The sequence below is a fragment of the Brienomyrus brachyistius genome, chromosome 18 (genome assembly GCF_023856365.1).
Source record: "Brienomyrus brachyistius isolate T26 chromosome 18, BBRACH_0.4, whole genome shotgun sequence".
Taxonomy (NCBI): Eukaryota; Metazoa; Chordata; class Actinopteri; order Osteoglossiformes; family Mormyridae; genus Brienomyrus; species Brienomyrus brachyistius.
In genome coordinates this window covers 8,130,001-8,144,969 of record NC_064550.1, presented here as the reverse complement: position 1 = coordinate 8,144,969, position 14,969 = coordinate 8,130,001, and the positions used below count along the sequence as shown (strand labels likewise).

At 40.2% G+C, this 14,969-nt stretch overlaps 1 protein-coding gene across 1 annotated transcript in view; it reads right to left on the bottom strand.

Moving 5' to 3' along the window:
- Positions 1-14,969, bottom strand: part of LOC125712905 (nectin-1-like) — a 141,110-nt gene that overhangs the window by 32,169 nt on the left and 93,972 nt on the right. The window contains exon 7 of the mRNA XM_048983474.1: positions 7,242-7,389. Coding sequence (XP_048839431.1) covers positions 7,242-7,389 — 148 coding nt within the window. The remainder of the gene's footprint in view (positions 1-7,241; positions 7,390-14,969) is intronic.

Genomic DNA, 14,969 nt, shown 5'->3' with positions numbered 1-14,969 from the left:
TTCCTTTATTCACAACAGACTGACTTGTATTGTGAAGAACTTGCTAGTGGGCTATCAGCAATCAGTTAGCAGGCTAGATATAATACGTTTAGCTATTTCCCATTTTTAAAGATGCAATAAGAACATTGGCTTTCATTTTGATCTTCTGGGATTTTCAAACATGACCATCTCTATGGTTTTCAGAGAATGGGCTGAAAAAGAAGAAACATCCAGTGAGCAGAGGTTCTCTGGGTGAAAATGCCTTGTTGGTGCCAGAGGTCAGAGAAGATTGGCCAGACTGGGTCAAGCTAATAGAAGCTGATATGTCAAACCTTGAAGCAGTGGACTACAGCAGCAGAAGAAAACACTGGTTGCCACTACTGTCAGTTAGGAACAGGACTGCCAAACTTTGTTGGGGATGCTTTATGTTGCATGAACAGTACCACACGTGTTTCCTAAATTCACTAAAAGAGAAACATCTACTTTATTCTCATGCAGCTGGATATATTTCTGACACATATCAGCACTATCTTCTACACTTTGTGAGCTCTTTTGGGTGGGCTAGGTGTTCCTTCTTCTCAAACTTTTTCTGCTTCTGGAATGCCATGGAGATTGTTGAAATGAGCAGTATCTTCAAGCACTGGCAGCACTATCAACCTCACAATAGCTTCTCCAAACATTTTCTTCCTTCCAGTTCCTACTTGTTGGTGGGCAACACAATTTTTTTAATATTGGGGTTTCAGATTTTTTTTTCCACTTCTGAACAATGGACTAGTGAGCTTGGATGAGCTTGTGGCTTCACTCCGATTTGTATTACTCTATAATCAGATCCATGACATGAAATGCTTATTTGGCACTGCCTCCTGTTCTGTGTGTGTGCAGTGGGAGCAGCCTGTTCTGCGAGTGCAGTGGGAGCTGCTTATTCTGTGTGTGTGTGCGGAGCCATCTGTTCTGTGCCGCCTGTTCTATGTGTGTGCAGTGCTGCCTGTTGTGTGTATGTGCAGTGCTATCTGTTCTGTGCGGTGCCACCTGTTCTCTGTGTGTGCGATGGGAGCTGCCTGCTCTGTGTGTGTGCGCTGCCCCCTGTTCTGTGGGTGCACGGTGGAAGCTGCCTCTTCTGTGTGTGTGCAGTGCTGCCTGTTCTGTGTATGAGCGGTGGGAGCTGCCAGTTCTGTGTGTGCGTGGTAGGAGCTGCCAGTTCTGTGTGTGTGATGCCGCCTGTTCTGTGCGTGTGCAGTGCTGCCTGTTCTGTGTGTGCGTGGTGGGAGCTGCCAGTTCTGTGTGAGTGGTGCCGCCTGTTCTGTGTGTGTGCAATGAGAGCTGCCTCTTCTGTGTATGTGCAGTGTCACTTGTGCGGTGCCGCATCTTCTGTGCGTGTACAGTGCCACCTGTTCTGTGTGTGTGCAGTGTCGCCTGTGCAGTGCTGCATGTTCTGTGTGTGTGCGGTGGGAGCCGCCTGTTCTGTGTGTGTGCACTGCCCCCTGTTCTGTGTGTACGTAGCCTCTTCTGTGTGTGTGCAGTGCGGTCTGTTCTGTGTGTTTGCGATACCGTCTGTTCTGTGTGGTGCCGCCTGATCTGTGTGTGTGTGGTGCCACCTGTTCTGTGTGTGTGGTGGGAGCTGCCAGTTTTGTGTGTGTGCAGTGCCACTTGTGCGGTGCCGCATGTTCTGCATGTGTGTGGTGTTGCCTGTTCTGAATGTGTGGGCAGTGTTGCCTGTTCTGTGTGTGTGCAGTGTTTGCATATACTCCCATATTCTCTCACTGTTGCACTGGCTTCCTGCAGCAGTCCGTGGAAATGCAGTAAGATTAATTGTCTCCATATAGGTTGTGTATATGCCTCTCACTGCCTCCCTCCCTAATAATTCTGATCAGGATAAGTGGTTAGCGGATGAATTAACATAATATATAATATTATTATCCCATTCATTATTGGTTTCCCACTCAACAGAATGAATCGATACCAATCAAAGAGCGGTGTACACCAGCAGAGACCACCTCCAGCCTGCCATTCGTCATGGCATTAGAAGCTAGCTAACATCCATCGAGGAAGGAACTACTGGCGGGATTCCAACCGCTATTCTCTAAGCGGCCATTTTTATTGCGACCTGTGGTTTTATTCCGTTAAATTATGAACTATGTTACTGTCATAAACATTTGTTGATATATTGATAAAACACTGATATACTGACTATACACTGTGTTAGTTCACAGGCAAGGGTGTTTTTGTGGGGGGGTGGGTGGAGCATAAATGAAGCCAAATTAATCATTGGGGTTTAAATATCCTTGTGATTCCCTCGGTCTGCTGGGTCTGTATGAAGACTGCGCTGCATGCTGTAGTTGGCTTGTCTCAATCACAACATCTGTTCGTTTCTCGCAGCTTGTCACAGGTTGCTGTAATTTTGCAGTGATAAAAATGTTGATGAGGCTCCAATGACTGCATCTTTCATTTAAGTTCAAATTACTTAATAATTACTCTGTCTATATAAAAAAGCAATATAGTAACTTTTTACTAAAACAGTAACTTTTTGCTACATGTAATTATGTGTTCTACAAAGAGCAAAATGGAATTTCTTGAAATTTATGTTAGAAAAATGAAAAAAGCAACATTTCTGTTGAAATGTCAGTCATGTAATATTTTGCCTATTGGTCTATAATCAATATATCAGCCAAAAACTCATTGCTTTGCAGGCAGCAATTTGAAGACATTTTAATTTGGCAAAAAGATTTAGTATAAAAAGTGAAGTTGGGTGACTTATGAAAAGAACCACTCACATGCAATATTAATTTTGAAAATGTAGCCATAGTTATTTGGCATATTTCCTTTCAATTTAAATTAAAAAATTTTATTCCAGATAGTTCTTGTCATTCCTTTGATCTGATATTATAATTTTATTAACTATACTACTATTGCTATAATTTTGAATCCTTTTTGGCAATAAAGTGCCGTTTACCTAAATTACATTCAATCTCATATGAGAAGTTATACATCCAAGTGGTTTTCACACTGTCATTATATAAAAATAGAAACATATTGTCAGTTCTATAAATGGAAATGGACTTGATATAACGATGCTTCCAAAACTAATAAATATGAAATCTAAGTTTCATGAGTTACCTTTGTAATTCACTATAATGTCTTAATATGGAATAACAGCTATTTGGACAAGATGTTGAACTCGGCCTTTTGTATTCCTCGGTACATACAGCCAGACATCACAGTAGCCAATACAATGACATTTCCGAAGAGGAGGTGCTGAAATGCATGTGAGTAATAAATGTTACTAACTATTTACGCACAATCACCTATGCAACACAGAGCTGCAGTCGTACATTTAACAAAAAGCAAAGTGCGACATGAAATTTGCAGAAAAAAGTAGGGACACACATATCAATCAGTAATACTCTTCAATAAAAGATGATAATGATCCGTATGCTTCCCGTGACTCAACAATCTCCTGTTTTGTTGTCTTACCCCAGGGTGTAAATTCAACTGTATTTTTATCCTTTTTGTAATTAAAAACAAACCATGCAGCAATAATTGAAACATTTAAAAAAAGTTTATTTAGTCATTCACTCATTTTCTGAACTCTCAATCTATAAGATATAGTCAGTGCCCATGAAATCTTATAGCTCCTCATAGCTACGTTGTTTATCAGCCTAATCAAAGTGAAAGCCTGCTTTTATACTAATGCATCAATGAGGATTTAATTAGGCTTATTGAGTCACTTTGACAAATATTTAAAAAGATGGGATAACATCTTGTGACGTAGATGATGGCATTTAATTAGGAACTGCATTGACTGTGTTGCCTAAAGCGTTTATATAGAATATATTGTGAATTATATATAAATCTACTTGTTAATGTCTTGTGCGTTAATTGATCTGTCATGTACATGCAAAATATATACCAACCAATGAAGCAAAGGCAGTAAATATGGTACTCATTCTCTTTCAGTACACGTTAGTGAAAGATCTAAGTGGTTTTGGTAAGTTGCAAACGTACTAAATGGAGACACCTAGAGAGGCATTATTGAGAAAGATGTGACCCTAAATGGTGAGGGCATGGTGGTGCTGCTAAGCTCTGTGGGTTTGGACGCTGTGTCTGTGATCAGAAGGGCATGGGTTTATATCCCAAGGCTGCCAAAGTGATGTCACCATTGGGCCCTTGAGTGAGGCCCTTAACCCCAAGTTGCTCCAGGGACCGGCTGACCCTGCTTTGGTTTCTTACTTTGGATAAAAGCATCAACTAAATAAAGGAAATATAAATGGCATGTTGTCTGTTCAAATCAGGGCCAGCCTGTAACAAAGGTCATGTTGAAAGACGAGGCTGTTTTTCAGTACAACATAGCTAGTGACTGACTTTATGTATGACAAGGTCTGTTTACAGTTAAACATTTTGGAAGCATATTCTAATCACCACTTAGTGGTAAGCTGAATTTCAAGCACAGGACAGAAGCCAGATATATCTGGTAAGATCAGGAGAACAGTTCAGCTTTTTGGGGGAACATCTGGTAGGAATACAGTATGTAAGAAACGTTTAACTGTCATGTCCAGGAGACCTTCTTTTTAGTGAGGCTAGAGGTATTGAGTCTATGAGAACTATTCCATCTTGATTTTTGATTTGTGGAGTAATTGATTTGCTATATACTGCTAAAGGAGAGGTTGCGTGACTGTGTTGAAGCAGTCTTATGGTTAATAGACTTAGTGAAGGTGAGAGATCTAGCATCATGGAAAAATGGGAAGTCATGCAGGAGTTCAGGGTACCAGGGTGGACACAACATGTGCTTCATCATGAATGGAGTGACAGCTGTATCCTCATCTTCATCCTCGAATTTGTGGGCTCCTGTTTGTAACTTTCATAGACTAGACATTCAGAAACAGGGAAAATAGGAATGCTGATGAGATGAGTGACAGTAAGGGGGTGGAGCTATGAGTGACAGTAAGGGGCTGGAGCTATGAGTGACAGTAAGGGGCTGGAGCTATGAGTGACAGTAAGGGGTGGAGCTATGAGTGACAGTAAGGGGCTGGAGCTATGAGTGACAGTAAGGGGCTGGAGCTATGAGTGATAGTAAGGGGGTGGAGCTATGAGTGACAGTAAGGGGCTGGAGCTATGAGTGATAGTAAGGGGGTGGAGCTATGAGTGACAGTAAGGGGCTGGAGCTATGAGTGATAGTAAGGGGGTGGAGCTATGAGAGACGCCCAGTCCCATTTAGACTGACAGTTGGAAATATATATATACTTTTTTTTTCAAAGTATTATGATATTTTAATATTACAATATTACAATATTATAATACTTTGAAAAAAATCACTAATTACGTTGTGAACTGTTTTCTCTAGGGAATTATTAGAATAATGAATTATTATTATTAATAACAATAATAATAATAATAATTTCCTGTCTTACATTTGTGCCTATCATTCTGTGTGATTTCACAATTGGGCGAGAATGAAAAAGGATGAAATCAAGCGTGTTTAAGAAAACACGCTGCAATGAGCTTCACTCAGGCCCAGTCAGATGTAATCCGGACCCACCCACCAATCAGGTTCTCTATCCACCACCGCACAGTAATGGCAATAAATAATGAGGGGTGACCGAAGAATGAGGCTCTGACCACTAGCGGCTGAAATGAGGGTCCGGTGTTGGCAGCCTAGGCTGACACTGATGTGGTTGATTATTAAGGCGATCCTTCACCAGCACCCTGCCATGGGTTAGACCTACGATGCTGGAGGGATTTTATCTCTCACTGGATTGGGGGGATTCCAGGAAACCACGCCCAGGTGGAGAGGTATTCTGTGGTGAAGGGGAATTATGGGATGCCCTTCTAAGCTATTTGCCAATGCATCCATCAAGGGAAAAAAAACAGGTATAATTGTTTCTTTAACAATGCAGGTCTGCTTTTAAAAAAGAAAAATGTTACATTTGTTGCAATTAAAATAATTTAACAAGTCAAGGCGTGAGCTGGTCATTTTTATTAATTGGCAGAATTGTTTGAAGGGGAGTAGAGAGTTTGGGGATATTATATATGCATTCGCTTGTGGGTTGGGGGCTTAAGCTACTCTATACAACAATAATTCTGGGAAAAAGTGAGAAGTTTGGTGTGATGTAATGTCAGTATGAAGAGATTACAGATTTTATATGAATTGAAATACACTTTTCTTTATGAGAGATTACAGTACATGAACGAATGAAGGTCACCAAACGCACGTGTGAATCGTATCATGCTGAAGTGGCTTCACATATGCAGCTTCATATCTGATGAAACTCATCCACTAGTCATGAGCAGACAAGGTTCTGCCACAAAATGAGGATTCTAATCAAATAACTTTATTTATTAAATTACACATTATATAATAAAGTGGAATATGATATAAATTATGTAGGACTGTTATCCATATTACAGACTAGTTTGCATTTCCCGTTCAAAATGGTAGGTGTATCTGTGAAATTCAAGTCAAAAAGCTAGTCCATATCAATAAAATTACATTTGTAAACATATATATGGATTATATATATAAAATACTATATGGCCTTATGTCACACTAAAAGGTACATGGCACCACACAAGATAGCTGCTGCTGATTGGATGAATTAAATTATGCATGTTATCACTAACTGTAGTGTCCCGTTATGTCTCTAGAACTCGAGTAGCAACCATCAAGACAGCTGCTTAGAAGAATCAAACACTGTATCTTAGACAGAGTCCACAGTTAAGCCACTTTAAGCAGCAGTGCAACACATTTCACACTCAGTATATTTAAATAAATACATATATAAGTTGCAGTTATATCATTTTCATTTTTAGGTTCTCCAGTATAATTTTTAGTTGCATGGAAAAAGTTAACTGTGCAGAGATCTTTCATTTTCCTTGATGAACACTGAGCAGCATCTGATTTCTCTGATTATGTAAATTCCGGAAAAACGTACGAAATTAAACGGTTAAAATCACATATGATACGCGTAAGTTGGTGAAATATTTGCACACTAAAATACCTTCATGTTAGACTATCCAGCTTAGCAAAAAAATTGGGTAATTCTCCATAAATATTGCGTACTGCCACCAGCAACATGACCATTATCAACCTTCACTGGTATCTGTATAATGTTTGAGTTATAATTGCTTTGTAATGGAACAGACTCTGCTTGAATTCGTGCATGTAGCACTTCAGCTGTTGTTGAGAGAAGCAGCCCATTGGCACTGGAGTGTTATTGGCATGTTATCTTCACCTCAAGGAACTGCTGGTGGGACCAGAGGAAACTTACAGCTCATTATCTCTCTCTGTGCGTGTCTTCTGCTGGCGCCGATAGACGAGAAATACGACGACGGCCACTCCGGCGATTAGTCCTGCAGCCACTACCCCTCCCACAATGCCGATGGTCTCCCCAGACACACCCTGTGGCAGAGGCTTCTCTGCAGAGGAGGAGGAACATAATAGAAGATTTTATAAGTGTTCAGCCTACTATATATTCTTATAAACAGACATCATATTGTTTTTTTAATTATGGTTTTGTCAGCATGTCACTGGGATGCTGTGGAAGATGTGTCATTTCGGTCACATAATAACGAAACATAATGTTTAATTACTCCTACGATGATGACTAAAGCTAATTGCTTTCGTAAAGACGTTGATGAGTAAAAACTTTTTGTCGCTCAATGAGGAGGTTTTGTTCTTCGGGGCCAGGAGAACGGACCGGCTTGTATGTCTGCGCTCTGCTCTGAGGGCCTGAACGCCCTGCTCAGCGGCTCAGATGGTTCATATCGTATAGGGATGCCGCGTCGAAGCCGTGCTCCCTTCAGCTACGTAATACTGTCAAGCTACAACGTTTCCTTACTATTCAAGACGCTGACAAACTGCTACATGACTACTGCAATACTGTATTATCCGGCAGCGCACATCACACACATCACACACTAAACACCTTGCAGCCTCTTTAAAACACAGCGGCTCAATTTGTCACCTAGAGCATGAAATATAAACATATAATCCCTGCACTTAGTTCCCTGCACTGACTTCCTGTTTGGTTCAGGACTGACTTCAAAATCTTCCTTATATTTAAGGTGCTCAAAGGTCAACTACCTGTCTACGTAACAGAATTGCTTCATGTTTACAAGCCGCATCATGCACTCGGATCACAGAATGCAGGTTCACTTGTCATCTCACATACAAATAAAGTAACAGTTGACAACAAAGCCTTCTCCTACAGGGTCCTTATATTACAAAACAGTCTGCCAGCTCAGGTTCTTTAAATCTCTTAAACTGAAGACCCCCCCCCCCCCCCCCCCCGTCCACATGACCCGACAGTGTACTGGGTGTGGCCTATGAAGCGCCAACTCACACAGACCTAATTGGCGAACTGACTCATTGAAGGACCACAATTTATACCTCGCTTTTATTAAAGCAGGCCCATTTTCTCCGTTTCCCATTTCGTTAGCTTGCCTGGGGGGGGGGGGGGGGGGTCGGCCAGCCAGTTGACCTTGGACCCCCAGAGGTTCTTTTTTTCTCCCTGCGTAAGAGTTTCTACTTCCTCTCCACCATCTAATTTTCTTTGCTTCCGTCTACATAAACGATGCAACAATGGATAATTGCTGTCGATTTCGGCACCCCTTGGTCAAGCGCCCTGGGCAAATTCTGTTGTGAAAGGCGCTATATAAAAACAAACCGAATCGAAACAGAGTTATCCTGTTCACAAGGTCTAGTGTCTTCTGCAGCCACTCTTCCCTTTGCTGTCACTAAGCTACTCCAATATATCAGTGGCAGTGTGTGGCTAAAATATTTGAGGAAGTAGGAAAATAATATATTTTATGTATTATTTGAATTTTCCCAGGGAAGAGAGGAAACACACACACACACACACACACACACACACACACACACATATATATATATATATATATATATATATATATATATATATATATGTGTGTACAGTACAGAGAAACAGAAAATACAGAAAATATGTATAGGCTACAAATATACTAAGGCAGCCAAGCAATAAAGCCAAATTGCAGGCATAGTTAATTATTTACACAAAACAATTACACTGAAAACAATTCATCTTTAAATGTATTCAAAGTGACCAAATGCATTTTACCGGCCGTTCCTGCCATGTGTTCATGACATCAGGCATCCATAAAGTCTCAGGCATGTGATTCCTGCTCCACCTGCCCTGAATACCGACACACCTCAGCCAATGGGGAAAAAATATATAGCTTAGGATATGGTCAGCAGCGCTGCCCATATGTACTGAATCAACGGCAAGTCATTCTCAGCCAAAAGAGGAAAATGAGTAAAAAAAATATATGTAATGAATTCAAATTCCCAGCTTTTCATGGCTGGGCTTATATTATTATATAGAGGTCATGCATGTCCAATAGCTTTACACTTACGTTTTTTTTTTTCCAGGATAAATCTGTGCTAATTATTTTAAAATTTTTGTACCTAACATTTGTTTATTTGCACATATTTTGTCAATAACTAATATGTTAATATAATTTAACACATATGAAAATATTTTTAAATGGTGCAAACCAAGCAGTTTTTTTGCAGCAAGTTTTTTGTGTTTTTTATTTTAAAGTAAAACCAGGATCATGACTGTTCATTGCTCCTTTTATTGCTAGAACTATGTGTCTGAGTCTCCAGCTGGGAATGCAAAAGCGACACACAAGGAACAGGTTTATTCACAACTGTGCTCTCTGTCACTGAGGGTTAGCCGGAGATGGGACGGGGTTGGGCCAAAGCAAAGAGGAACATCAAACAAAGTGCAGAATTCTGGCACAGCTATGAGATGTAAAGGCAAGACGGATCTGTGAGGATTACAGAGGGAGGGAGCCGGCTTTAAGACTTGGGATTGGCGCTGAATTCCAGGTTACTGAGAGCAAAAGAAAACACCCAACCCTTAAGTGCTTAAAAAGGTCGGAGTGGACCCACCAGCCAAAGGGCACATCCTAGTCAAGAAGCCAGCCCTCACAGAACAAATACAACTGCTAAGAGCGAATTGCAGACACGAATGTAGCTAAACCACAGGTGATCGACTGTGGGAGGAAACCCAGTGAAAAAATGAAGCCACGCAAACACAGAGACACCGCACAAGTACAGTAATCATACAGTACGGACAGTAAGGATACAATATAGACTGCTGCTGCAGGAAGCAACCTCACACAAATGCAGTAAACATACAGTATGGACTGTAAGGACACAGTACAGACTGCTGCTGCAGGAAGCAACCTCACACAAATGCAGTAAACATACAGTATGGACTGTAAGGACACAGTACAGACTGCTGCTGCAGGAAGCAACCTCACACAAATGCAGTAAACATACAGTATGGACTGTAAGGACACAGTACAGACTGCTGCTGCAGGAAGCAACCTCACACAAATGCAGTAAACATACAGTATGGACTGTAAGGACACAGTACAGACTGCTGCTGCAGGAAGCAACCTCACACAAATGCAGTAAACATACAGTATGGACTGTAAGGACACAGTACAGACTGCTGCTGCAGGAAGCAACCTCACACAAATGCAGTAAACATACAGTATGGACTGTAAGGACACAGTACAGACTGCTGCTGCAGGAATCAACCTCACACAAATACAGAGACTGCACGCAAATACAGTAAGCATACAGTACAGACAGGAAGGACACAATATAGACTGCTGCTACAGGAATCAAACCCAAAAATTTGGCGGTGTGAGGCTACATGCATCTTATAGCATGCTACAATAGCAAATAAAATGTTTAAAACGTAAAATAGAATAATAACAAAGAAATAATAATAAAATAAAAACACTAACAAGAAAAGTTAAGTCAAAAGTTTCGCACACACTGAGAATTTTCTACATTTGTATGTTTTTCATTTAACATTTGCTAAAAATACACTCAGTATTCTTTAGCCTAGAATTTGACTACGCCATCACCTCACAACCAGCGAATAAGATGTCAGACATGGACTGTTATATACTCTTTCCATGTTATAAAGGAAACTTGTTTTATTTGAGTTATATTTTCATTTTAGGACATATCACAGTTTATGAAATAAATGGAAAAGTGGTAAACATCTGTAGTGTGAAAAAAGATTTTAACGGCATTGTCGTTTAGAATTTACTTCTTGGTAAAACATTGTGCTTTTTATCGTAAAAGCAACAAAGTTTAGGTTCACTAATTATGTTTTAATCGAGATTAATTTGGGCTACATTAAGAAAACGATTTTGCCACACCATGATTTGCGGAAGCAGTGCTAATTGTCATTAGGAGGTGTCCATTACAGCAGGCTTTCTCAGCCATTCCGGTCACAAGGCCCAGCGATTCATCAATTTATCATGTCAGTGAACCGGGTGGAGATCCCCTCACCAATTTTGGGACGTCATCGATGTATTTCATGGCCATCGGGTTCGGTTCCGGGCAGCAGCTCATTAGGGACCAGGCTGTTTCCCTGCCACAGGGCCAGTGTTTGAGAAACCTGGCGCTACAGTTTTCCAGTGTTGTTAGTATTTACAGCATGATGTCAAAGTGTTAACGCCCACTTTATATTCTGTGAGAGCCGATCCAAAAAATCATCTGGATATATCAGTTATTGACAGAATGGCGGCATTGAACCAGGAGTACATCCTACAGCTACAATGAAGAAAACACCTTAATTTATTTGCTGGTTATTTTCTGTATATGTTTAGCTAAGGACTAACTAACGAATTACATATCATACCATGACACTGATGAATCTGATTGGTCAGAAATTTTCTGTAACTGCACATGCAGTGCCAGCCAATCACATCACAGGAGTAAATCAATGTGCAATTATTATCTTTATTTCCAACTAATGTTACTTAAAGTTTAAGCAGTACAGCACAATTTATGAATAAGAAAAACTATAAAAACTTCACTTTGCTACAAATCATTTAGACAATAACAATGCTTCAGGCTGTGGACCAAGATCTGTGGTCAGTGATTTAATACCAAAATTATTTACTAATGCAATGCACTTGTAGTTCCGTCATACTTTAAAGTCCTGTTCAACCTGCCTAAATGGGAAGGCAGGCAAGTCTGGTTTTTAGACTCCTTAAACAGTGAATTATTTGGATTTTACCCATAATGCAACAGTATAACAAGAGGTATATAATGCTAAAAAATGCAGTTTTTTTCAATTGTTTACACAAAATTTTGAAAACAGGGCTCCTTTTATCTAAACACCTCACACAATTAACACCACACGCAGTTTGCAGAACGCCCCAGTTTGTTTGCAAAATGAAACATTTCAGCCAAAACTATAAACAAATTGATAAAAATGTTATTTTGTTCTCATGTCAGTAACACAGGCTTTTAACGATCGTTCACTATGTCAATCTGTTACACACTACCATAATAAATTCAAAACAGATTTGTGAAAACCCTTTTTTTCAAAAGTAGAGTGCCAGGTTTTATTCAGAAATATGGTTTGGGAGCATCGTCATGGGATAATTTAGATGACAAAGACTTTCTTCATGATTACTTTGAGGTATACAGTACAGAGAAAGTACACAAATTGCCTACTATAAACTTACCAAGCACTGCACAAGACTGATGCTTCAGACTGAAAATATTTATTTCTTACAATATACTCAGTTACAGTAACATGTCAATCAACATGGAAAATCGTAACAAAATAGCTGTTTTCTAACTACTGTAAAGTGGAGATAAATAAAAATCTTGAGACAACTGAAGAAAAACTTAAGCAACAATACAGTAACAACAACAACAATACTGTAACTCTAATCATTATCTCTCCGTCTGGCTGGATCAGGCCATAAGATTTCATATACATCACAAGCTACAGGTATGTCTTCATTTGCAAGGCACTGTTGTAGGAATCGCCTTGTGTGTCGAATCCACCCCTGCACAGAAGCTGCTTCGATAATATCACAGGCCTGCTCCTTGGCCTGAATGAGGGGTATATGGTCGTAGGGCCGAACGTCGTATACCTTCCTCCGCCATGCAGAAAAACACTCCCCTATTGGGTTAAGGAAGGGGGAGTATAGTGAAAGGTATAGGACTTCAAATAGAGGGTGCTGATGGAACCAATATTGGACCAGAGCAGATCGATAGAAAGATACATTGTCCCAAATGACAATGTACTGCATCTGGTCCACTTGGCTTAATGCTGTGATGATGCTGTGCAATCTGTCAAGAAATACAAGTATTAGATCGGTGTTATAGGATCCCAAATTCGCATGGCGGTGAGGACCCCATTCTGGGTGATGCCAGCGCTGCCCTGGCACATTGGTAATTGCCCTGTGTCCAGTTATATTTCCCCCTCTTCGTATAGTTTTTGTTGCCTCATCTATACAGTATATATATATATATATATACATCCATTTGCAAGACTCTCTCAAACACAGCGAAAGGCAATAGGACCCTGTTCAATTTAGGTCTATTGCACAGTAATTTTACACGTAAAAAGGTTACGTGTGCAGGGACCGCCAGACCATAGTAAAGTGAACAATACTGTACATACCTGCACATATTCATTACGTGGATGTTTCACTCTGAATTTCTGTCAAATGGTCCTCGATACAGTTGCCTCATGTGTACCTGAATTTTTTTGAGGATTCGACCTAATGTTGCCAGAGAGACGCGATGGATGTTATTGAAAATATCGTCATCATTGATGACATTGGCTTGGACTTCTCTCAATCCGATACAGTTGCTGGCCAAAACCATGCTTACAATTGCTGACTCTTGCGACTGAGTAAATATGGGGCCTCTTCCGCCTTGGTATCCTCGACCCTCAGTCCTACTGTATATAGCCAAAAAATACATGCAGCCTACTGTCAAATGTCACAGGAAAGGATGCTAAAAGTGATGACAAGTACAGTAAGCTGCAGTTTCATTGTACTGTTCGGTTAGTTTACTTGTTTTCTCAACGGAATGTTCGAATTACTGTTGCCAATGTATTTCTGCTAAAATCTGGCTGAACTCTTAGTCGGGCTTCCCTCAGTGTGAGTCCATGGTTGGTAACGTGGTCAGTAAGTGTTGCACGGATTTCCTGAGTAACAGTTTGTCCTCTTCTTCTTTGTTCAGATGTTATCCCTTCTTCAGGTCCCTTTCTACCTCTTCCTCTACCGAGTTCTCTTCCTCCACCTCCTTCTTCTCCTCTTTAGCTTCTCCTCTCATTCTCACTCTTCTTCTTCCAACTCCTTCCATTTTTGTTGAAGACAGGTGAACTCACCTGCTGCCTTTTACAGCTCACCTGAGTGCTGTGTTTTCAGTTAAGCACACGTGTGTTTCCACACCTGGTGGATGTGATTATCCAGTTCGTCCATGAGTTTGATCATCGACAAGCCAGGACTTTCCTTTGACAAGGAAATATCCTCGAAATCCTTATCTGTGTCTAAGGTGTGAAAATGCGTGTAGAGTTTTGCCAATCACTGTGTGTAATGTTTTGCAAAATGTGCGAAGCAGACATTCTGCATAACGGTGTGCAAATCTGCAGAGGTTATTTTGCTCCCTGGGCGTGGAGTGTTGCTAATTGAGTGATAATTTTTATTTTAATGTGTAAGCAATCGTAAAAAACTGTAATAAAATAAATTAATGACTGAGTATATATTTACTTTTCTTTTGCCTGCATAGCCGTGCATTTAAATACGTAGAATGTGCAGCTTGCAGTGCATTAGCTGCAGATTTTGCTTACAGATTTGTACATGACCTTTGAGCTTAGCACTGGACAGTTTTTGAATTAACGACACTGGCTTGAGTCATATCTAAGAAAAAGTTTAATCATTGACGGGAAGTAGTTCTATTAATAAATGTGTTATCTGCTCATAAACGTGAAAATAATATATAAGTACAAGCATGTATGCCAGATGTGTAGTGACCATGTTATAAGTAGTGTTGATGTACTCCACACTGTGCATTATACGTTTTTAAAGATACTCTACGGAGGATCTTTGTGTTTGTCTCTCTTTAAAACTGTATAATGCATGGTGTGTTGTACAGGAACCTTCCGCTATTTCCT